Genomic DNA, 24,342 nt, shown 5'->3' with positions numbered 1-24,342 from the left:
CAGCCAACTTCAAATCACTTTTTCCGATTCGTTAACCGTTGGATCAGGCTGAAGTTTTGGTTGAGTGTTCATAACATCCTGGTCTTTGATTTGAATGGTGGAGATCGGATTTGGAGGCCCGTAGCATCTGATTTTGAGCCTCGAATAGCAACTTCGTTTTTGTGGATTCTCCTCTTTCTTCAATTGATTTATGTTGCAATTGTTGCTCCGTGTTTGGCACTTATTCTGTAGCCAATTTGGAGAACATTTGTAACCCTCTTATTGTTATAGTGGAACTTTTTGGATCTTTGTGATCCCGTGGTTTTTACCTTCGATTTGAAGGGTTTTCCACGTTAAAATTTGGTGTTCTTTATCTTCTTTATTTTTGGGTTTGCCTCTTCCTCGACATAACAGTGGTATTAGAGCAAGGTTCAAGACAGGTTTATCTTGGCGGGTTTAGTTCTAGCCGCAACCTATTTGACGGTAATCATGATTTTTTTCTAAGAAATTTGACCGGAGTGCTACACACGTTGAGACAAACTTTGTGGTGGAGATTTGGAGATGCGACCTGTTGAATGCTATGTGAAGAAGGTGGATCAAGTTTATTTCCTCAGAAAATTCAGGCCAATGGGGAGAATTGTTAGGTGTTTGTCCAGATTTGCTTACCATATTTGGTTTTCCTATCTCATAGAGGAAAGGATAACATATTTACCATAATTGTGTTTTCCTTTTTGTAGAAGGAAATTATAATTCTTCCATATTTGGCTAAAACTTTTTCTTGTAGGAAAAGGTTTGGAGTTCTATAAATTGAGGATCCGTCCTTCTCATTCAGTAGCATCCACAATGTAGCCATAGGGGGCTTGAGAGTCTTGTTTAGGGGGAGAACTTTATGGGACAAGTGTTAGTGTGTCACTTGTGTTTGCCTCTTTGTGAGGTTGTTCTCTCGATATTTTGTACTCTCTTTTAATATAGTGGATTGCTCATCTCTATCCGTGACGTAGGTCAGTTGACCGAACCACGTTAAATGTTTGTGTCTCTTTTGGTAGATTTCTCTTTTTTTTTCGATTTATCGTAATTCAAGGTTTGCTTTACTAGCTTCCGCATGAAACCTTATTATTTCGACATAATAACAAGTTGAGCCTGCACCAGAAATGCCATCCAGTAAAGCAAAAGAAGAGGCCCCAGTCCGAGATCAAGCATGCTTTCATCAAGGACGAGGTAAATAAACTCCTTAAAATAGGGTCCATCCGGGAGGTCAAATACCCGGAATGGTTAGCAAACGTAGTAGTAGTAGTCCCTAAAAAGGGAAACAAATTGAGAATGTGTGTGGATTATAAAGATTTAAATAAGGCATGCCCCAACGACTCTTTCCCTTTGCCTAACATTGATCGCATGATCGATGCCACGGCCGGCCACGAGATCCTCAGTTTTCTCGATGCCTACTCCGGGTACAACCAAATACAGATGAACCCGGATGATCAAGAAAAGACCTCGTTCATCACTAAGTATGGCACATACTGGTATAAAGTAATGCCATTATGATTAAAAAATGCCAGTGCCACTTACCAACGCCTAGTAAATCCAATGTTCGAAGAGCAAACAGGGAAATTCATTGAAGTCTACATTGACGATATGTTAGTTAAGTCCCTGCGAGCAAAGGACCATTTAAAGCATTTGCAGGAAACCTTCAGTATATTGAAGAAGTACAACATGAAGTTGAATCCAGAAAAGTGTGCGTTCGGAGTCGGATCAGGTAAATTTCTCGGGTTCATGGTGTCCAACCAAGGAATCGAGATCAACCCCGACAAGATCAAAGCTATCGAGGATATCATGGTAGTGGATAATGTGAAGGACGTACAAAGGCTAATCGGGCGCATTGCCACCCTGGGGTGATTCATCTCGAGGTATTCCGATAAGAGCCATCGATTTTTCTCGTTACTGAAGAAGAAAAACAACTTCACATGGACCATGGTATGCCAACGAGCCTTAGAAGAACTTAAGCGGTATCTATCGAGCCCACCATTGCTTTACACACCGAGGGCAGACGAACGACTATACTTGTATTTAGCAGTATCAAAGATAGCGGTAAGTGGAGTCCTAGTCCGGGAAGAACAAGTACGCAATTTCCAATTTATTATGTTAGCAGGACCTTAGGTGAGGCCGAAACTAGATATCCTCACTTAGAAAAATTGGCACTCGCCTTGATAAGTGCCTCTAGAAATCTGAAACCACATTTTCAGTGTAATCCTATATGTGTTGTGACAACCTACCCATTACGAAAGATAATGCATAAATCTGAACTCTCGGGACGATTGGCCAAATGGGCCGTAGAAATCAGTGAGTACGATATCGAATATCAACCCCGAACAGCCATTAAATCTCAAATTTTGGCAGATTTCGTGGCCGAATTTATGCCGGCCCTAATACCCGAAGTCGAAAGAGAGTTGTTGATAAACCCGGGGACGTCTTCGAGAATCTGGACCCTCTTTGCGGACGGTGCTTCGAACGTAAAGGGGTCCGGACTTGGCATCGTACTAAAGCCGCCCACAGGAAACATAGCTAGACAATCCATTAGAACTGTGAAGTTGACTAACAACGAGGCCGAATATGAGGCCATGATTGCAGGTCTCGAACTGGCCAAAAGCTTGGGGCGGAGGTGATCGAAGCTAAGTGTGACTCCCTCCTTGTAGTGAACCAAGTTAACAGAACGTTCGAAGTTAGAGAAGAACGAATGTAAAGGTACCTGGATAAGTTACAGGCAACATTACATCAGTTCAAAGAGTGGACTCTATAGCACGTGCCTCGATATCAAAATAGTGAGGTCGATGCCCTTGCAAACTTAGAGTCGTTGGTCGAAGACGACGAGCTCAACTCGGGAGCAGTCATACAACTCATGAGGTCGGTAGTAGAAGAAGGTCACGCCGAAATAAACTCCACAAGCTTAACCTGGGACTGGAGAAATAAATACGTAGAGTATTTGAAGGCCGGGAAACTTCCCTCATATCCAAAAGAATCGAGGGCCCTGCGCACAAAGGCAGCCCGATTCAGCTTGTCCGAGGACAGAACCTTATTCAGAAGAATGTTCGATGGCCCGTTAGCAATATGTCTGGGGCCGGGAAATACCGAATATGTTCTAAGGGAAGTTCATGAGGGCACCTGTGAAATCATTTAGGCGCAGAATCATTGGTTCACAAAGTGATCAGAGCCGACTATTACTGGATTGACATGGAAAAGGATGCGAAAGAGTTCATACGAAGATGTCACAAGTGCCAAAGATACATTCCGATGATTCACCAGCCCGGGGAACTGTTGCATTCGGTCTTGTCGCCATGGCCATTCATGAAGTAGGGATGGGCATCGTCGGCCCTCTTCCATGGGCACCGGGTAAGTCTTAATTTATCTTATTTATGTTAGACTATTTTTCTAAGTGGGTGAAGCACAGGCATATGAGAAGGTTAGGGAGAAGGAAGTCATCAACTTCATTTGGGAACACATCATATGTCGGTTCGGGATGTCGTCCGAAATTGTATGTGACAAGGGGAAACAGTTTATTGGCAGCAAAGTGACCAAGTTTCTTGAAGATTATAAGATCAAAAGGATCTTATCGACACCTTATCACCCTAGTGGGAACGGACAAGACGAATCGACCAACAAAACCATAATCCAAAACCTTAAGAAAAGGTTGACCGACGCCAAGGGAAAATGGAAGGAGATCATGCCCGAAGTTCTTTGGGCATATCGCACAACTTCGAAGTGTAGTACCGGGGCCACCCCGTTCTCATTGGTTTATGGCACCGAAACTCCAATATCGTTCGAAGTCGGGGAGCCAAGTATCAGATTCCGATATGCAATAAAGGAATCAAATGACGAGGCCATAAATACGAGCCTGGAGCTATTGGATGAAAGGCGTGAAGCCACCCTCATTCGATTGGCCGCCCAAAAGCAACGGATCGAGAGGTATTACAATCGAAGGGACAACCTTCGATACTTCAATATCGGGGACTTAGTGCTAAGGAAGGTCACACCAAAAACCCGATATTCGAACGAAGGGAAATTGGGTCCAAACTGGAAAGGACCATACCAGATTCTCGAGGTCACAGGAAAAAAGATCCTATAAGCTCGGAATGATGAACGGAGAACAACTGCCAAGCAATTGGAACGTAACTCACCTGAAATGATATTACTGCTAAGGTACGACCCCATTTCATTTCCTTTTATTTTCAGACTAACACTTGCAGGTGATCAACAAGGAGCGGCACGAAGTCTTTAGGTCTGAAAGCACGCGTTGCACTCTTTTTCCCTTGAACCGTTTTTGTCCCAAATGGGTTTCTCGGAAAGGTTTTTAACGAGCCAACAGTGGATCGTGCTAACTTAGAATCAAAAGTCTATCACGAATCGGTGTTAAAGATAGCATTAACAGTATGCGAGGTTCCTCTACAATCAACCTCAAATACTGGGGGCGCATTACTTCGTAATAGAAGGGTCTCGATAGGTAGGATTTGTTGTAAGGGCCAAACGGTCACGAACCGTGCCCATATAGATTGCTCGATCCCTGGCATAAAATATGTACGCATGTATAAATGTTTTGCACAAGAATAAAGAGAAGTACTTTACTTGCAATTATCTTATTTTTTAGAAAAATTTCCTCTTTACATCCCTTAAAAAAATTCGTACTTCCGATCTCCTAAAGGTAACGAGCTCAAGGGCCGCTTATAACCGGAGTTCAAATGGTCACTCCCTCACTCGGTTGCCATCCAAAAACAAACTCGAACGGCCCAAGTAACCGGGCCTCGGAGGCATAAGACCTATTAGGCAACCCCTAGATTTTAAAGGCCACGCCACCCTGCTCGGGGACTGTTATCTTGGGTAAGCCCGGATAGCTCGTGAAAGCAAGTCTAGTGGGCAGCTCCCGAACTAAAAGGCTACGGCCATATTGACACGGTTCAGAGACGTCCGAAACCCGTAACGAAAACTAGGCCTTCGAAAATTTTTCATAACCGGTTCTAAAGGCTACCCTCGTCGAACTACGATCTGGGCTACTTACTTTGGGAAAAAAGTATTCGGTAACACCGAACCCCCAAGACGCCTTAAAACAGAGTAATGTAAAGGCGAGGTTTGTTTGAACTTTCAAACATAACCTAAGTTATTTTATGCTAAGGCATCCCGGCCTTCGTGAATACAAACAATAAGGTAAAGGGAAAATATCAAAGACGAAAGGGAAATAAAGCCTTATATATATTCAACAATCTTTTTACAAAGGCCAGAATGGCCCAATACAAAATTCTACAACGGCCAAAACGGCCTAAAAAGATGCAAAAATTAAAAACATATATAGCCCTAAGTAGCCTGGTCCCCATCGGAGGCAGCATCTTCGTCCTCGGGATCTTCCCCGTCTTCAGACTCGCTTAAACCTTCGGAATCTTCCTCGGGAAAGGCCAGCTTCTGGGCCCTGGCTTCTACTACTTTGGCACTCTCGAGTTTAGCCAATACGTCGATGTTCTAGGTATGAACTCCTTCGAGAGGTCCCCTTCGAGCTTGCCATTTTGCATGCTCCACCATATTTTTAGCCTGCGCATGAATTGCCTCGACGTCAATCTTGAACCGGGCCACTTTGGCGTCAGCCTCGGTCTTGGCCTTAACCACCTCAGATTTGGCCGCCTCGAGTTCCTTTCCAGATCCTCTTTACCGGAAATAGCCGAGTTCAATTGAGATTGAAGCTCCTCGATTTTCTTGGCCTGTGCCAAGTTTTTCTCTTTTGCAGCTCGAAGCTGGGTCTCGACCGACTCTAGTTGTACTTGGACAGCTTCCTTTTTCGAGGCTAAGATGTCCATATTTTTCTTAAAACTCCTCAGCCTCGGCTTGTATCGTATCTACTTGTGCCTTGAGCTGCCCGATTTGTTCAAGCCTCTGTCAGACCTGCAGGATCGGATCGTTCGCCACTATGTCCATTTCGTCTTCATTATCGTTGTAGGTGTCCCTCTTCTCAGTGATAATTCGCGCTATGCGCGCTCGGAATATGGTCTCTGTGACACGAGACCCTCGACCCATTCCTTGAGTTGAGGAACTGGATCCGGCATCCGAGACACGGCTACACAAGTGAGAAATGGCATAGATGTAGATATAACAAACAAGAAGGAATGCATGATCTTTATAAGCTACACAAATAGAAGGCATGGATAACTAACATGGTAGAAGGCCTATACGAAAGTGCAACAGATGAGAAATGGCATAGATGTAGATATAAAAAATAAGAAGGAAAGCATAATCTGTATAAACTCAAAATAGAAAGTATGGTAATACAACAACAATTTAGGTAGAGGGCAAAACATAAAAATAACGACAAGTCACATAGAGAACCTAGGAGCAAAAGTAACAACTCAAGATAACGGCATAAATGTATAGCCCAAAAAAGATATCACAATATAAGGCATGTCTCTCATCCTCGCCTGCACGGAAACACCCTTCGTGCCATGAACACATGATAATATAAAGACAATGGTACAACATCATCCTTCGTGCTTTTACTATCGTCCTCACATGATAATGTAAATACAATGGCAGGGCATCACCCTTCGTGCTTTACTTTCTTCCTCACATGATAATGTATATGAAATGGCACGGCATCACCCTTCGTGCTTTACACTCTTCCTCACCAAGCATATATATATATATATAGCAAGCAAGGTAGGAAGCATGAATAACATAAAAAAGAGTGATCAAGCAAATACTCCAAATGAACATCAAACACGACTTTCACGCCAATAACAATTCAATAAACATCAAGAACCTTATTGTTCAAGTATCTCAATAAATCTCAAAAGTGATCTTCAACTCAAGTATGGAATCCAAATATCTCAAGAATAACGGTCGTAGCAATAATTTTGTGATTAAATATAGTAACGACCGAATTTAGCACATCAACAGTTTCACAAAATGTCACGACCCGAAAGCCGCACTAGTCGTGATGGCGTCTCTCGTGAAGACAAGGCCAGCCAACAGAACAACAACGACTCTTTCAAAATTATTAAACATAAATGAATAGATAAATACAACTTAATGGCAATAATAATCGATAATTACAACCCAACACAGCCCGACCGGGGTGTCACAAGTCACGAGCATCTAGAGAAGTCTGAACACGACTACAGGGCCAATAATACAAAGAATAAAATTTAGAATCAAAAGACACAAAAACACCGATAAGAAGGAAAAAAGGAAAAAAATAATAAATAAAGTCTTTAAGGAGAAGTTATACTTACGCTTCATGTTCCATTTCTCAGGAAATGGCATATGCTCGGTAGGGATCAAGTCCGAGGTCCTCACTCGAACAAATCGGCCCAACCAGCCTCGGTCCCGATCCTCGTCTTTACTCGAGAACAGGGATCTGGTGGCCCGGCGAGCAAGTTTGATTAATCCCCTAGATATAGTCGGGGACTGTACAGGCGCATAAGATGATCGAGGGTGAAGGCACATCCCTCGATTTTGTTTATGAAAAAATGAAGGAGAATCACTATCCTCCAAAAAGAGGGGTGAATCTGACCGAGCGTCACTTCGTACCTTTTGCAAAAGGCAGTAATCGGGTCTAAGGGACCCAATGTGAAGGGATAAGTGCAAACACTTAAAAAACCCTCTTCGTGGGTGGTAATTGATTCCTCAAGCGAGGGCGCCACCACGTGTTTATCGGCCCAGTTACAATCCTCTTTGACTTTGGAGAGGAGATCATCGGTGATTGTACATATATACCTCGAGACCGGTTCACATCGACCCGGTACCGAGGAAGTTTTTTCGAACTTGAAATCAGCACCAATCGGGCACCCTCCTGGAACGAACTCTTCAAGAAGTGGCTCTGCCACAGTCCCATTGCCGGCAGGACGTGATGAATAGGCTTTTTCTTTCTGTGGAACAATCTTAGAAGTTTTCGCCATTTTTAAGCAGAGATGAAGAAAAGGAGAAGGTTGCAAAAGGTTCAAGAAATTTGAACACATAAGGTGGAGAGTGAAGAGATTCTTAAAGAACAAGAGTAGAAGAATCTTTTTTGAACATAAAGTTTGAATGAGTGAAAATTGGGGTATTTATAGTTTGCTAATGACGGTTCAAAACCACTAGTGGCCGACCAACACTGACACATATTTAATGCCTTGGAGACTGGACCGACGGGATGTTTCAATGACCTTTTGCCGCTTATGTCATGATCTATCGGAACGAGGTTCGGAAGTTCATATAGTTTCTCGTCATCTTCTCTCCAAAAAATGAGGGGACTATCTGTATACGGTCGAAATTGGGTTCGTCCATTGTTTGACCAATCGAGGCTAAAACATGGTAGGTCAAAGCTCGAGCTCGGGTTATATCGAACCAAGGCGCAAAAGTAGATCGTCGAGCTCGTGACCCCGAGACCGGACAAGATCAAGACCGAGCAAGATCGAGGGAAACTAACCTAGCCAAATAACAGAAAGCCGAAATATCCGCAATCGGTCGAGGATCACGGTGGAAATCTCGGCACGTATCAAGTAGAGGCCGATTAATTAACAAATCATGGTTTTTTTTTACCTTGTATAGAATTGTACCTAAAGTAGAATACCCCCACTATATAAATGAGGGTTCTAATCATTCGTAGGACACATTGTAACACGCAAAGAAAGCAATAAATTGATCATTTCTAGTTTTTATCATCTTGTTCTTCAGTTCTAACACTAGTTGAGACATTTCCTTGCTCGAGGGTGATCAAGCTCAGAAGCTAAGACTGTTCCATTTTGTGGTTTGCATTTATTTTTTTATCGTTAATTTCAATATTAATTTGTCTTCTTAATTTGTATCAAGTTATATCACGTATCCTTAAAACCGCGTACAAATTCAATTGTTATCCAATTTTAAGTGTAAACAATAACCGTACAAATCTCACATGTTTCCGAATTCTTATAACTACACACAAATTACGATACAATATTTAAGATCATAAATATTAATAATTTTAAATTTTTTATTTAAATTTCTTGTTTAGTTAAACTATACTCAAACAAATTGAAGACTGAACTACTTTCATTTTTTTTCACGAGTACTGTTATTTAATTTGTCCATACAGTAAAACGTGTCCAATTCTTAGAGACTAATGAGTTACTTGGTTGGGAGCTGTTCCCACTTTGCATGGCCCTTGACATACCAAAAGGACCTAGCAACCCACCCCCCGTTCCCACCTCCTCCACCCCCCTATAATGGTACACCTTCTCCTCCTCTTTAATTTTCCTTACAAAACCCCACAAAGATTCTTGAATTTCACACCTCACAGCATTTTCTCCATAAGTATGGACTCATGTCATTAGACACTACTGAAGAGCAACAAGAATCAGTTCTTAATTTCCTCTCTCAGCTTTAAATTGTAAGTAAAACTCTTTCCTATTCTGTCTACATATGTGCATGCATTTCTTCTTTCTGGTGAACATGTGCTTCTACTCGGAATGCCCATGGAAACCAAAAATTATGTTTCTTTTACACTAACAAGTCATATTTGATATGACCTCCAGTTTTTTGAGTTTAGGAGCTGTATGTAACTCCACTATACTATTTTAATTTTTAATAAATCTTGTTCATGATTAGCTGCATTTACATAATCTCTTGTTTATGGTGTGGCTAAATGTATATTACTAGATGTGGAAAAATACTATTCATTCAATGTGTGACCACATATTACTGTTTGTCTTAATCTGTCCATTATTTTTTCTGCGTGATTACTAGCATATATGCAAGCAAAATCCAGTTACGTACACCACTTTGTATGGGATGGACCTCTGCATGTTTTTGTCTTGCCTGCTTTTTATATTTTTATATTTTTTAGTGGTAGAGGAAAATATAGAACTGGAGAGAATTTTTAGTTAGTCTAGTTAAAATCTTATATTTTGATGTATGTTGAAATTGCAACTACTAGGTTGCAACTTTGAACCTTCAAAATTGGCACGAGAGAAATTATTTGTTATATATGGAAATTTCTAACTACAAAATTTCCCATCTCTTTATTTTCTGTGGTTATCTGTTCATCGATCAAGTGATCTGATCACCAGTAGTAATTCCAAATACAATTGCATGTAATGTAGACTTATCCATTTTGGAATCATCAATGATTATAACCTCATGATGTATTGAATATGACTGCTGACTAGGATATATAATATTTTTTCTATATTCGTAATTAAATGTAGATGGTATCTGTTTGCCCACTTTACTTGGTAGTATTTCTTTCTAATTTTAATAAGAAGTTTATTTTCTATAAATTAGAGAACATTTGGCGCAATAAAACCAAAAAGAGACATTTTTTTAAAGAGGAAAAAAAATGTTGGGGATATAAACAGCTATAAAATCAACATCAAAAATCAAGGGGCAAACAAAAAGGGGATTATGTCCCAATCTGGAAGTTCCATGTGTAAGTTATAATTGAATATACAGTATATCCAAAAACTAAAGGGTGCAATATCGGTGCCTGTCTCTTTCAAAAAAAGTAACCTAGAAATTCTTTTCAGAATAATAATAATATAAAAGGAGACTATTCCCTTCGATGGCGAAATTAGTAAATCTTTTCAAGAGTATTCAAACTTGAAAGACGTAAAAGAAATCCCCGACAAAGGGTAATCAATATATATTATATATCTTTAGAACGTAATATTTTACCTATATACGCAGTATAACTTTTCGACGAAGGATGGTCAGTTTCCAAGTATAGCTTCGTCCCTGATTCCCCCCATAAGCATAGGGACCTTTTTACCATATTTGTTCGTAAACTAGACATCAAATACAGGGATTCAAGAAACAGTTACTTATATCACTTTAAAATATAATTTCCTCCTCAGATGCCGGCCATCTTTGTCAAAAACCAATATTAGCAAAAAGGGAAAAGGGAATTACTCGCAAAAAGAAGTAAATGAGAAGTAATTTCTTAGACAAATTAAACAATGTATCATTTCATATATACTAGTGGTAACCGATTCAATTCTCGTGAAAATGATTCCTCCCTTAGCTTCCCCCTCTCTCTACTATGGCTCCTCATACAGCAAAAAAAAAAAAAGAAAAAAAAAAAGAGAGCAGAAATGGATAAGTCAAAATATAAAGTTATCATTTTGAAACTATAGCCACAAACTTTTTAAATTTTGTTCTTTACGAAATCATTATCGACCATGACAAAGACAAATATACAGATATATAATGGATGAAGCATTCAGCAACTTTATGCATATGCTTGTCACCGGATAATGCATGCTTCGTACAATATTGAAAAAGTTAAAGTTAAAGTAAGCTAAAAATTAAAGTTTATAAAACTAACAATAAAAGACAACTTTAAAAGGGAGTGGAAAATTATAAAAGTTTTTTGTTCTTATCTATTTTGTAGTAACTCTTTATCATTCTTTCTTTATATTTTAATTTTCAGAATTGCACGTGAAGATATATTTATAAAAAAGGTTAAATATAATGACATGAAAAGATTAAATGCATGTTTAAATGATTAAAGAGCAATAGTTTGCTATTCCAATTGATAGGAAAAAATTAATGCATAATTATCACTTTATAGATTACAACATATACAAGTAATATAATTATATTTAACAAAGTTCAAAATAAGGTAGGTCTACATAATAATGGAAGGTACATGTAGTTCTTCCTTTTCAAAAGTAAAATCTCCATCTTTTGTCAAATGGTATTTGTATAAATTCAAAGTGAAAGAATATTTTTTGCCTACAGAACTAGTAAAAGATCAAGTCACTTAAAACTCTATTACATGTTATATTCTATAACAAACATGATTTTGTTATGAACAATAAAAGAAGAAGAAGAATATTGCTGAGAAAAATAGAGAGAGAGAATTCTTATTGATTTGGGATGATTTATAATGGAATAGAACCCTCTATTTATAGGGAGGGGGTGACTTAGCCACCAAGCAATGAACCCTAGAATCTCTCTAAATATAGACATTCACCATAAATAAAATTCTATTTATAACACTCCCCCTTGAATGTCTATTTAACAGATAATGTGTCTCGTTAAAACCTTAACTAAAATAAAACCCAGTGGGAAAAAAATTCTAGAGAAGGAAAAAGAGTACACATATCTAACAATACGCCTTTTGGTTGCCTCGTTAAAAACCTTGCAAGGAAAACCCAGTGGGACAAAACCTTTTAAGGGAAAAAGAGTACAACGCGTATTAACTCCCCCTGATGAGAGCATCAATTCACATCTTTAAGCATTTGCATTCCAATCTTGTGCACCATCTTCAAAAGATCTTTGGTAGAGATTTGATGAACAAATCAACCATACTAACTTGAATGAATATATTGCACCTTGGAATCATCATTCTTGATAGAGATGGATTGTCTTCATATGATCTTGTTGGAATCGTCAGTTCAATATCTTCACATAGAGGTGAAAACTCTTACTATCATATTATCATGCATATAGTTATAGCAAGATACATTTGTGCACAAATTGCATTGAGGATGTAGTATTTCATGACCATGAATTCTATATGCTTTAAGCAATTTAAATCCTTCAGGGATTGTTAAGTCATATAAGCAATATAATAGACTTTAGATGCATATCAAGTTTTCATGTCATGCTAGACATATAAGATATCGAAAACTGATTGCACATACCATTGACTTATACTTTCAAGTGTTTGAACTACATGTTCAAAACTACATGGCTTTCATATGAAACCAATTCTATTTGAATTGTTTCTTCAGACTTAAGATCCTCATATATATATTTAGCGCTATCATAGATGTCGTCGACAAACATTTTATATCGGTTTCAACCTCCTTATTTTTCATAAAGACATAACATAGAGATCTCTTCATTCATATATTCAGGTACCTGAATCTCTCATGAGATTTTATGAAGTGTTATGTCATGTGATCTTCTAGATCACTTGCCTCCTTTATTATGATCATTTTGATCATTTGCTCATCTTCTTTATCAAGAAGTTTATTTGAAACCGATTTGTCTATATGCTTTAAGCGTACCATAGACTTTGTCCTTCTAGGACTTAATATGAGCATTTGCAATGAGAATATAGTTACTTTCTTTGGGTCAGCAAATGCGTCTGGAATGCTTTGCAATATATTGCAAATGAATTATCCTTTTATGAACTTCAAGTTCATATTATTTTATTCGAGGATCTAGATGTATAAATGATAATTCATTCCATGTAACTTTTTCTCAACTGTTGTCTCTTGTCTCCCCCTCATGTTAGTAAAAAAACTAACTTGTTTCCTCAACATTGAGAACTCATCTTTGTACTTTATGGTGTTAATCAAAATATACACCGCACATCAATAATAATAAGATGGAATTATTTGGTTCCTGACCATGAACCACTTGTGAGGGGAGAAAATAATATACTTTCGTATATAACGTATATCAAACTGATATACAAAACTTTGTTTTAGCTATTAAGTGGAGGCACTCAATAAATCATTTTGCTAAATCAGTTATGATGTAGACCAACTTGTCAAGATGAACTATCTTGAATAAAAATCTGGAAATTATGCTCTAAATTAAATTATTGAGCAAGTTACCTCGCAAACACCATGTTGCGGGTTAATAAATAATCGCACATGTAACCATCTCATAGATGCATCTTATGTGGTATACATGGCAGGTGAATGGGCCCATATTCACCTTTGATATTTCTAGCATTCATGGGATTCAATCCCAATTTTAGTTGGTCTATTAATTAATGAGAACAAGTAATGTAAGAGAATTCGTAAAGAACTTTCTAGTTCTTTAATATTTTCCCATGTGAATTCTCTTTTATTTTTGCACATCATACTTGAATTAACATGGCTAAACCAATTATGTCAGCTGGATAAATTATCAATATTGATAAACTTCAGGTTTACACCATGATATGTGCAATTATGAATAAACTCCAAGTTTATTATGATATGGGTTTTTATATCAATAAACATCCACTTTATTGTGGTATGGTTTTATTTGTGTAGTACAAACTGGAGAACAAAGCGGGTAACTTTCCACATACATATTACCCCGCTACAAGTTGTAGTAATAGAAGATATTAAATCTTTCCTTTATTTATAGTCTCAATATAATCAATCGCTTTCGTGTATACTTTGGAAACTGAATAAGTTTCTTTGAGACTTACTACAACACAATACCTTATTGGTAATCAATTTTCTCCAAAATAGTATAATTGGCTCTTCTAGAGCTCTCAATTATTTTTGTACTACCACATATTCATCAACATCCATATGGTGAATATCTCTTTTAAAGAGAAAGTTATACCATTATAGTCATGGTCAAAATTATATGCAAGATCTATTTCTTGCATTAGTGTTATTCTTTAATAATCACATTACCCAAATATTTGGGCGTACAATAGGTACATGACCAATGACCATTCATGCCATAATAATGACATAATAATGACATTGTTTTCTTATATCATCTCAAACCTCCTTTTAGAAGTGAGTGTGGTATAGTCACTACCACTAGCACGTTCATATTCTTTGAAGAATGAATATGTATTCATAAATCAGATGTTGTCACATTCACATCATGAATGGACCATAATCATCTGTATGTGCTTTACAAAATCTCATGTCAAATCGATGACAAATATTTTTCACAAAGTGAAAGATTATATTGAGAATCCTTATTGTTCTCATTACCACAAATGATGACGATTATAATTTCGTCTATTGCCACGTCCATATCCATTGATACATTCATAGTAATAATTTTGTCTTCTTTCAGACTTATCACATACTGCTATCACATTCTCTTAAGGGAATGAGAATGGAGCAAATTCATTAGGACGGGTTTTCAATTCTTTGCCCACAATCATACATGAATTTGATCATGGCGAGGCATAGAAATTTTACCACTTCAGGTGGTTATAATTTCTTACAAACTCCATTAGAGTTATAATCAAACTTTGTTGTCTTTGCTTGTATATAAAATCGAATTATAGAATTTCAAGAATTTAAAAGAGAAAAATAAAGTAAGATACTTACCTTAAATTCAGAATTTAATCATGAAGGAAGTTCATGGAACAATTGACAATTACTATGCTCAATCCCAAAGCTTCTACTCAATTGGTTAGAGTATCGTGCTAATAACGTGTTATGAACAATAAAAGAAGAAGAAGAATATTGCAGAGAAAAGTAGAGAGAGAGAATTCTTATTCATTTGGGATGATTTACCATGGAATAGAAGCCTCTATTTATAGGGAGAGGGTGACTTAGCCACCAAGCAATGAACCCTAAAATCTCTCTAAATATAGACATTCACCATAAATAAAATTCTATTTATAACAGATTTGGTAATATATACACTATGAAGTAGTAATATACTTTTTGACACGTTGTGGTAAAAGAAATTTATAAATTTATTGCATCACATAATATATTTTATTTTTATGATTATAAATTATCCTTTGAGTGACCTGATAGTGTAAAGATTCTCTTTACACTAATAAGGTATAAAATATAAACTCGATATTTTAATAATTATTACTGCATGTTAAAGATAAAATTTTAGGTTTTATGCACTGATATTGTATAAAGCTTTTACACTATAAGATAATTTACACTATCCCTTTACAAAATTTTAATCCAAAATTTCTTATACACCTATTTAAATAGATAAAAAAGATTATGTGGGGATATAGGTGATTTTGTCAACAAATTACGTGCGAGATTCAAGAGACCAATTTCTTGAGTATTTCACCTCTCACTTCACTCTTCGGAACTGCAAAACCCCCCACCGTCACAAATGCCCAGCTTCCCCGGCGAATGTATGTTCCTGTATACATGCATGCATATATAAACTTTGTTCTGTCTTCTAGCAATGGAGATCTTGAAATCAATGATTTCCCCTGTTTTTCTGTATTATTTCTTTTTAGATTAGCGTTTTACTTTAGTTTTTCCCGTTTTATGTGTGGTTTCATAAATAGATTTGTCTAAATTTCTCTACGTGAAAACAGAGTGAGAGAGGAGAGATAGAGAAAAAATAAAGCTTTGACTAACAGAAAAGATGGAAATTTTCCGGATGACTGGCGTTATGCAAAATATGTAATCGTGCATGTTTGCCACATGTACATGCAATTGAGTTTTGGAGCATCTGTTTTAGGTCTATGAGAAATATTTTAATTATAGAGTTCCTATGTTACGACTTCTTGACTCTGTTTGTTATGAATGGGATAAAACTTAGAAACAGTTAATGATATATTTGTATAATTGGAACACTTTGTTTGAGTTTATAGAGTTTGTATGATTATCCGATTTCCAGAATTAATTTCACCTTAGTATATTTGGTTAGTAGTTAGAAGTATCAGCTCTTGAGTCTTTAATCTTTTTTTTTTGTATTCCCAGATTAACATACTTGCTTCTGAAAGATGGTTGCCTTCGGGAAAAAGTTGAAAGAAACACAAATTCAAGAATGGCAAGGGTACGTTTGTCATTTGCCCCAAACATTTTTCATCTTTCATGTGATGTTTCAAGGGTTAATTTGTGTGTAATTCTAGTTTTTGGGGGTTAAGTTTTCCATGGAACTTAATTTAGTCGTTGATCGTAACTATCATCTCATTTATTTTCACTGTTCTTGAGTCGATGGTCTATCAAAATTAGCCTCTCTACCTTCATAAGGTGGGGGTAAGGTATGCGTACACATTACCCTCCCCAAAACCCAAGTATGGGATTTCATTGGGTTTGTTGTTGTTGTTGTTTTTGCTTGCTATTTTCCATAAAATTCTATGCTGAAACAGGATCATGCACACTTGTAACAGAAATAGCTAGGTAACTGTAAAATAGTTGAAAATGTTTCATTTGGAATCATATTTGGGAAATGTAATTGATACCTAAGTTTTCGCATCAATTTTGATATTATGGAACATTAGCATACCCCTGGGTGGCTTACCACTGTTATGGTTGCATTGACTCCTTTCAGATATTACATCAACTACAAGTTGATGAAGAAGAAAGTAAAGCAGTATGTGCAGCAGATTGAAGTTTCTGAACAAAGTCGCGAATATGTTCTCAAGGACTTTTCAAGGGTTTTAGATAAGCAGGTATAAATGAAGCACACTAGTAAGGTTCTTGGATAAGGATTTTATCGCTACTAGCAGATTACTCTTTTTGTGTATTGTTATCAGTGAAGCACACAAGTAAGGTTCTTGAATGTGCAATCTGAACCCTTTCATATGGTATCTATGATACACAGCCAGTAAAAAACGATCTAATGACATAACCTCTATACTTTCGAACTTTGTTATTGGTGGCATTTTGTGGCTGTATATCGATCGAGGAACTTCATTATGTGTTGAAACTCATAAGAAAATATAACATTTCAATGACCTAAATCACATATCATTTACATGGAACTGCCAGAGTAGTCACTGATAATCACGCAATGTAGTTGTCTCCTGTTTCTGTGCCCCCTTTATCTATTATTATCATATAATATTTTCGACTAGTAGTTGTTTTAACTTAGATCAGTGTTCCGTATTTATGATGTCAGATTGAAAAGATTGTTTTGTTCCTGTTAGAACAACAAGGGAAACTGGCAAGTACGCTATCCATGCTTGGGCAAGAACATGATGTCCTGATACAGCAACAAGATGGTTCAAAGTTATCCCAACTACAACAGTCATATGTAGAAGTAGGCAGAGAACTGCTACGACTTCTTGTTTTTGTTGAAATGAATGCCATTGGTGTGCGCAAGATACTGAAAAAGTTTGACAAGAGATGTGAGCATAAATTCACTAATTACTATGTCAAGACTCGAGCAAATCATCCTTATTCCCAATTGAGACAAATATTTAAGCATGTGGTATGACAACTGAACACAACTTGTCTTTTCCTTTTATTTTTTCCTTGAGCATCTGCTTTTTTTAAATAAACAAAGAAGTTCTTTGCTAGCACATTCTGTTTTCTCAAATTTTCGTTAAGGATGCAACTTTTAGGATAATATCTATTTCCAACAGTATAAACTGATGCAATATGTCTTTAGTCTTTAGCATGAAGTCAAGAACAAAACTCACAACCATACAAGTCACATGCAGGGCATTATTGCTGTAGTTGGAACCATATCCCGCAATCTTGCGGATCTCCAAGACAACCGCGCGAGCTATATTTCAATATATGATCAGCCTGCTCTTCCACTTCCGGTTTTCTCTCCTGTCCTTCTATGTATAGTATTTCTTAATGTTTTTGGTTATCCACTTTGGTTACATAGCTTGTTGGCCATGGTGCACTGGAGCTTATGAAGAATTAAATAAGATAAAAAGATAATTTATTGTAGGCATTTATTATATTCAAAAGGATGAGGTTTACTTATATTCATGTCACTTAAAATCATGGTTGATACAACTAAATTTGGTTCTATAAAGTAAATCCCATGGAAAAAAAGTTACCAGAGATACTTCTTGTTATTCATTTCTTAGTGAGACCAATTATATGTCAGAATACAGAAATAAATCTATCCGGTGATATTTATGCCTGTGATTATGCTTCCCCGTTGTTGAGGGTCTATCGGAAACAACCTCTCTACCTTCAAAAGATAGGGGTTTGGTTGCGTACACACTACCCTCCCCAAACCCCACTTGTGGGATTACACTGGGTTTGTTGTTGTTGTTGTTGTGATATTTATGCCTCCCAATAGTTTGTATTCTATGCTAACTGAATTCTTTAGGACAATTTGTAGAAAAGTCAAGGGATTATAGTGGAAATGTTGGACTTCTTGTGTTAAACTGATCTTATGTATTGTCTTTTGTGGTGAAGCTAGAAATGCTTCATTCTCATGATGGAAATGTGAACTAAAGAAAATACCTGAAGCTTTCTGGTGTCAGAAAGTAAATTTTCCTGAGGAAGTTATTGAAACTGCAATTTTGAAATAGTACTGACTGCAAAAAGTGCAATTTTTTGAAAGAAAACCTGAGCTTGTGGCTTCTATAAGTGACATCTACCTTTGATTCCATTGTTCCTGATTTGGTTGGTCAACAGAACATATTTCTATGCTGTGCAGGACCCTATCATCGAAGCTATTAATAAAGCAGTGGATAGGCTAACAAATTCAACTGATTTCCTTCACTATTTGGGAAAACATGCACTTATTTTACCACAAGAACTGCCAACGCCTTCCGAGGATCATGCTGCCGCTGAGAGATATCACTTGATGTCACTTCTGTTGAACTTGGCTAATGCATTCTTGTATATGGTTAACACATATATAATTGTCCCAACCGCAGATGACTACTCTTTGAGCCTTGGAGCCGCAGCAACTGTTTGTGGAGCTGTGATTGGATCTATGGCTGTCGCTCAGGTGTTCTCTTCAGTATATTTTAGTGCATGGTCAAATAAATCCTACATGAAGCCTCTTATATTCAGCAGCATTGTCCTTCTGATTGGGAATACCTTATATGCACTGGCGTATGATTTCAATTCAATATACATACTTCTAATTGGACGCCTATTTTGTGGGTAAGTTGTTATAGTGATTACTCACTAGAGTGCTGCTTCCTTTCTGCTTCATTACTCACTAGTGACTTTATTCTAGTACTCTTTCAGTTGGAATCATCTAGTTATTGATGTGCTCCATGCTTCATTTCCATTTCATCCATAATAATACCATTAATTAGTTTGATTACATTTTCAGGACCAGGACATCTTTACCATTAGATGTTTTCTTACGATTTCAGGCTTGGTTCGGCAAGGGCAGTTAATAGGCGCTATATCAGCGATTGTGTTCCTCTGCACTTGCGAATGAAGGCTTCGGCTGGTTTTGTAAGTGCAAGTGCACTTGGAATGGCATGTGGTCCAGCTGTTGCCTGCTTGCTTCAAACTAACTTTAAGTTCATGAAGATCACTTTTAACCAAGACACTTTACCAGGATGGATAATGGCTCTTGCATGGTTTCTTTACCTATTATGCGTGTGGACTTCCTTTAGAGAACCTGCAAAAGAGGAAATGGTAAATGTTCTGCCACAAAAAGCCAATAGCGGTATGTCATCTAGACTAGCACTTCAATTAATAATCACCCTTTAATGGGTTTGTTAACCTGAATGATTATTCAACTTTTGAGAACCTTGTGTGAGTTTCTGAACCTGGCCTCCTAATTTCGTTGAGATAGAAAGCTACAACTTTCTTGTAAGATTCCGGTCTCATCTATTACCTATTTGTATACATAGGGAAGTCCACTGAACAATCTGTTTGAGTTAGTTTTCAACAGCATTAAGTTGTAGTTATTCATTTAGATGATACACGTTCTTTATTTTGTTAATGTGTTGCCTCTACTAAACATCTTTTAACTCCACTAGTCCTATAGAGAAACCTTTCTTCAGAAGTCACTAGTGTGTCATTTCATGTTGAGATCTATCTGTGATAATACATATAGTATGCAGAAGTGCATTTGCCATACTCATTGCTTTGAGACCTCAATCATGGAACAAAACAGACTTTTATACGGTCTTCTTGGCCTTGCACCTCATTTAGCAGAATGCCTGTTTCCCCCTGTTAATAAAGCAACACTAGATGTGTTGTGATTTCGTGGAAGGCATTTCCTACTTTATGATCATTTGGAACCTGGTAACATTCTTATTCAGTTGTTTTGCTTCAAGTAATGACTAGGACCTTTTGTTTACTCTGAGAATATTTAGGATGCTATGTAGATCTGGTCTTTACATTGGTAAATTAAACAGAGTAATGCCGAATTGTTGGCCTGAGGGCTCATGGGATCACATTCAATTAGTCTTACCCCATATTTGTGGCAGAATGAAGGCACAGTAGATTTTGCAACTCCTCTCTAATCCTTTATAGTCGGAATTCCACCTGAAAGATGCTACGTGTTATTTTGAATTTCAGCGCAGATTGAAAATGGTTTACTGCAGAATGGTATTTCCCAGCCACTTCTTTTAAGTGCAGAGGAGAAGCAACAAGATGAAGATGAAGATGAAGATTGTGATAATAGTGAAGAATCTGCAGAGGAGATCCAAAAACCTGTTACTTCCATTGTCTCCGCGTATAAGCTGCTTACCCCATCCGTGAAGGTTTGGATTTCAGTTGATTTCATCAAGTGTAATGTCTTATGTTAAAGATTAAATTTTCAACAGAATCTCCATAAGAAAATTTAATGGATGATAGATACTTTGTTGACATCTAATGAAGATCTTCTGCTCAAGTCAAAATGATGACAGTTATTGGTGTGATGTTGAACCATTCTTGTTGTTGTGCAGATTTTAACCATGAATTTCTTAGTATATGGAATCATTAGATTCAGATGAATTTAAAATGCAAGGCTATGTACGAGAAACTGTTTAAGTGGAATATAAAATCAATCTAAATTGGTTGTATCCATCAGATTCTCTAGACTCAACCTTGTATAACAAAGTGGTAGTAGCCTTAGAACTATCTGTCCGTCTTTCTGAGGATTGTGCAGACTGAAATTGCATATATGCCTCTTCCTCCGTCTTTTTAACAGGACCAGAGAACTGTTTATGTAGTCATGATTTTCCACAGGTTCAACTGCTCATATACTTTATGCTGAAGTATGCAATGGAGATTTTACTTGCTGAATCAAGTGTTGTCACCACATACTACTTCATATGGTCAACAAGCAATGTGGCCATTTTTCTTGCATGTCTTGGGCTGACTGTCCTTCCGGTGAACATTCTTGTTGGGAGCTACCTCAGCAACATGTTTGAGGAGAGGTAAGTAGAACCTTTCGCATCTGTAATTTCCTAACATTTTATCAATAACACATGCATTCACAGGGACAGAAGGGACAAGATAAAAAGGAAATTAAATCAGGGAACACAACTTAATATGCATAACATTCTTTTCCGTTGCACTATTGCTTAAATTAATTGCTATTCGTCCAGGAAGACATATTGTTGCCTTCCCCCTTTTCCTTTATCTAAGTCCAAATGATTCCATAGTACTGTCGGATACCAGGTTATTAAGTACACTTTTAGATTCAGATTATAATCTGTTGATTTTATATTATCCATCATCGAGCAGCAAGTTTGCCCTAGTAGCCCAACAAACTAATTTCAAAATCAATTTTGCATTGTTCAAGAAGAGCATCGGTATAATAAGTGCTATACTTTGTGGACCATCTTAAGCTAGTCTATTGTCTCTTTCCGATACTAAGTTAAAGTGATTTCCTGCAGGCAAGTTTTGCTAGCATCAGAAATCTTAGTATGCTTGGGAATAGTTCTGAGTTTCCAAGTCATAATCCCTTATTCTGTACCACAATATGTCTGTTCAGCTCTAATCACATTTGTAGCTGCTGAAGTACTCGAAGGTAAATCGTGACAACACTAATGACTTCAACAACATAACTCTAATCATGGCTAACAAAAAGGCTTTTGTTTCTTCAAACATGCAGGTGTTAACCTTAACCTTCTATCTCGAGTCATGTCATCGAGGCTTTCTAAAGGAACGTATAATGGTGGACTGCTTTCAACAGAAGCCGGAACCTTAGCTCGGGTATTTGCAGATAGTACAATAACCTTGGCAGGATACTGGGGAACGAGTAGGCTTTTGAATGTGACACTGCTACCTTCACTATTTATCTGCATCTTCTCCATCATTGCCACCTGCTTCACTTACAATTCTCTCTATTGATCATCATATGAAACCTTTCTCTAGCTCTTGTACATAGTTACTACATGTAAGAGAACTATATATAGAACTTGAAAACTACCAATATAAAGTTATAGTATGAATTTCGAAGTCTATCATTTTTAGTAGCTCTTAATTTCCATTCAATCAATTTCAGTTGATATAAATAGTATCTTATCAGTTCAAGTCCCATAAAACTTGTCATCTTTTTGCGCTTTTTGCTCTTAAAACACCATGAACTACAATGTTTTAAGCAATAACCTGCAATCAAGTAAAATAACTCAAAAAAAAAAAAAGGAATAATTGATATAATTTTGATTATACTTGGTTGGCTCATGGGGCAGGAGAACCATAGAACTGCAATTTGATTAGTTTCGTTTTTTTTTTCCATGAATAGTTTTTAAAGGAGTTATATTATGCTAATAACATTAAAAACAGATTTTACTTCCACTGTTAATGTTTGTCTGTGTTTAGATATGTTGACTTTGAAGTTAAAAGAAACCTAATTAAACTTATTTAGTTAAAGGATAGAAGAGAAGGTTAATCGTACTTTTGATCTCTAGTTATTGTTAAATTTCTATTTTGGTTCTCAAATTTTTAACTAAGCACATTAAATATTTGATTAATGAAAGCATGTAATTTTTGGTCTCTTACAGCCAAAAAATAAAAAGAAAAGAAAAGAAGGTATACCCATACTATTCCAAAGGATAATATTGTCCGTTGAAGAAGGAAAACTTTGAATAAGACAAGGATACTACATGATTTATCAGGAAGTAATAATTTGTTAAATTCGCGAGAATTCAAAAGTGGATGGACCGATGTTCAGATTTTAAATATTAAAGGTTAAATATGCTTAGTATATTACAAGGATTAAATTAAAATTTGTTGTAATAGAAGTACCGAAAAATGTGATTTCTCTTTTATTGACCACTAATTATTTAACTGACTAGTAAATTTCTTCGCGTTTTGCGCGATCATAAGAGACCCAAATAATTCTTTTGATATCCAAATTTTACGAAATATACATTAATCATAATGTTATGCGTGGCCATGTGTACAATTTGTCTTCAGGTTTTTCGTGAATAGTTCTTATGCGTGGTCATTCATAAATACATGGCCATTTCTTAACGGTAGTAGATCCCAAGTCCTACTCTTCTTCTTCTTATGCGTGGCCATGCATTTGCTACATGTGATTACGCATACGCTTGAATTTTCAGCTTATTTTCCCCATTTTCAAGTTTTTCTTGCTATTATTTGATACTTTTTACTCCCTAAACTCTCGCATAACTCCAGTACCTGAATAATCACCATCAAAGCACAATTAATCACTTTATTCCAATAAATAGGGTATAAAACTTTATAAAAACATAAAAGAAGTTAGCTAAAAAGTAACCTTTCAACTCCCTCAAACATACATTTTTGCTTATCCTGAATCAAATTAAAATACAATCCAAACTCATAAGAACCTTAGTCCAACAACAAAAAACTTAAAGCCATGACTAAGTCAAACCCAACTAAACGAATAAAACTCACGACTTCGGTTGATACTAGAAATTATACTACAAAGTGCATGGACTATTAATAACTTCCCAACTGAAAGCATTTCACAATTAAACAGAAGAAATCACTAGTCAAGAAGATCATCAAGTCATTATACCAAAGCCTCAAGAGTACCTCTAAGTACTTTTTTGTTTCACGTGTCTCGATCGAGAAGAAACATGTCCAATACTCAAGTTCCACTGTACCG

The 24,342-nt window shown here is 36.8% G+C and overlaps 1 protein-coding gene across 2 annotated transcripts; it reads left to right on the top strand.

The window, feature by feature from the left end:
- Positions 1-9,161: 9,161 nt before the first annotated feature.
- LOC109238080 (SPX domain-containing membrane protein At4g22990-like) lies at positions 9,162-22,762 on the top strand. 2 transcript variants are annotated; one of them, XM_019404513.1, is made up of 11 exons: positions 9,162-9,352; positions 16,350-16,425; positions 16,924-17,044; positions 17,494-17,805; positions 18,038-18,142; positions 19,000-19,454; positions 19,673-19,974; positions 20,835-21,019; positions 21,489-21,679; positions 22,142-22,275; positions 22,360-22,762. In XM_019404513.1, exons 2-11 carry the CDS (start codon positions 16,373-16,375, stop codon positions 22,596-22,598), a joined length of 2,097 nt encoding a protein of 698 aa, XP_019260058.1. In that variant the 5' UTR covers positions 9,162-9,352; positions 16,350-16,372; the 3' UTR covers positions 22,599-22,762. The 2 variants fall into 2 exon arrangements, with proteins under 2 accessions (XP_019260058.1, XP_019260059.1); XM_019404514.1 differs by lacking the exons at positions 9,162-9,352; positions 16,350-16,425 and having other exon boundaries at positions 16,969-17,044; positions 17,522-17,805; positions 22,360-22,723.
- The last annotated feature ends 1,580 nt before the right edge of the window (positions 22,763-24,342 follow it).

Source organism: Nicotiana attenuata, unplaced genomic scaffold (genome assembly GCF_001879085.1).
Source record: "Nicotiana attenuata strain UT unplaced genomic scaffold, NIATTr2, whole genome shotgun sequence".
Lineage (NCBI taxonomy): Eukaryota > Viridiplantae > Streptophyta > Magnoliopsida > Solanales > Solanaceae > Nicotiana > Nicotiana attenuata.
The sequence above is the reverse complement of the archived record's forward strand: the minus strand, read 5'-3'. Positions and strand labels throughout refer to the sequence as shown.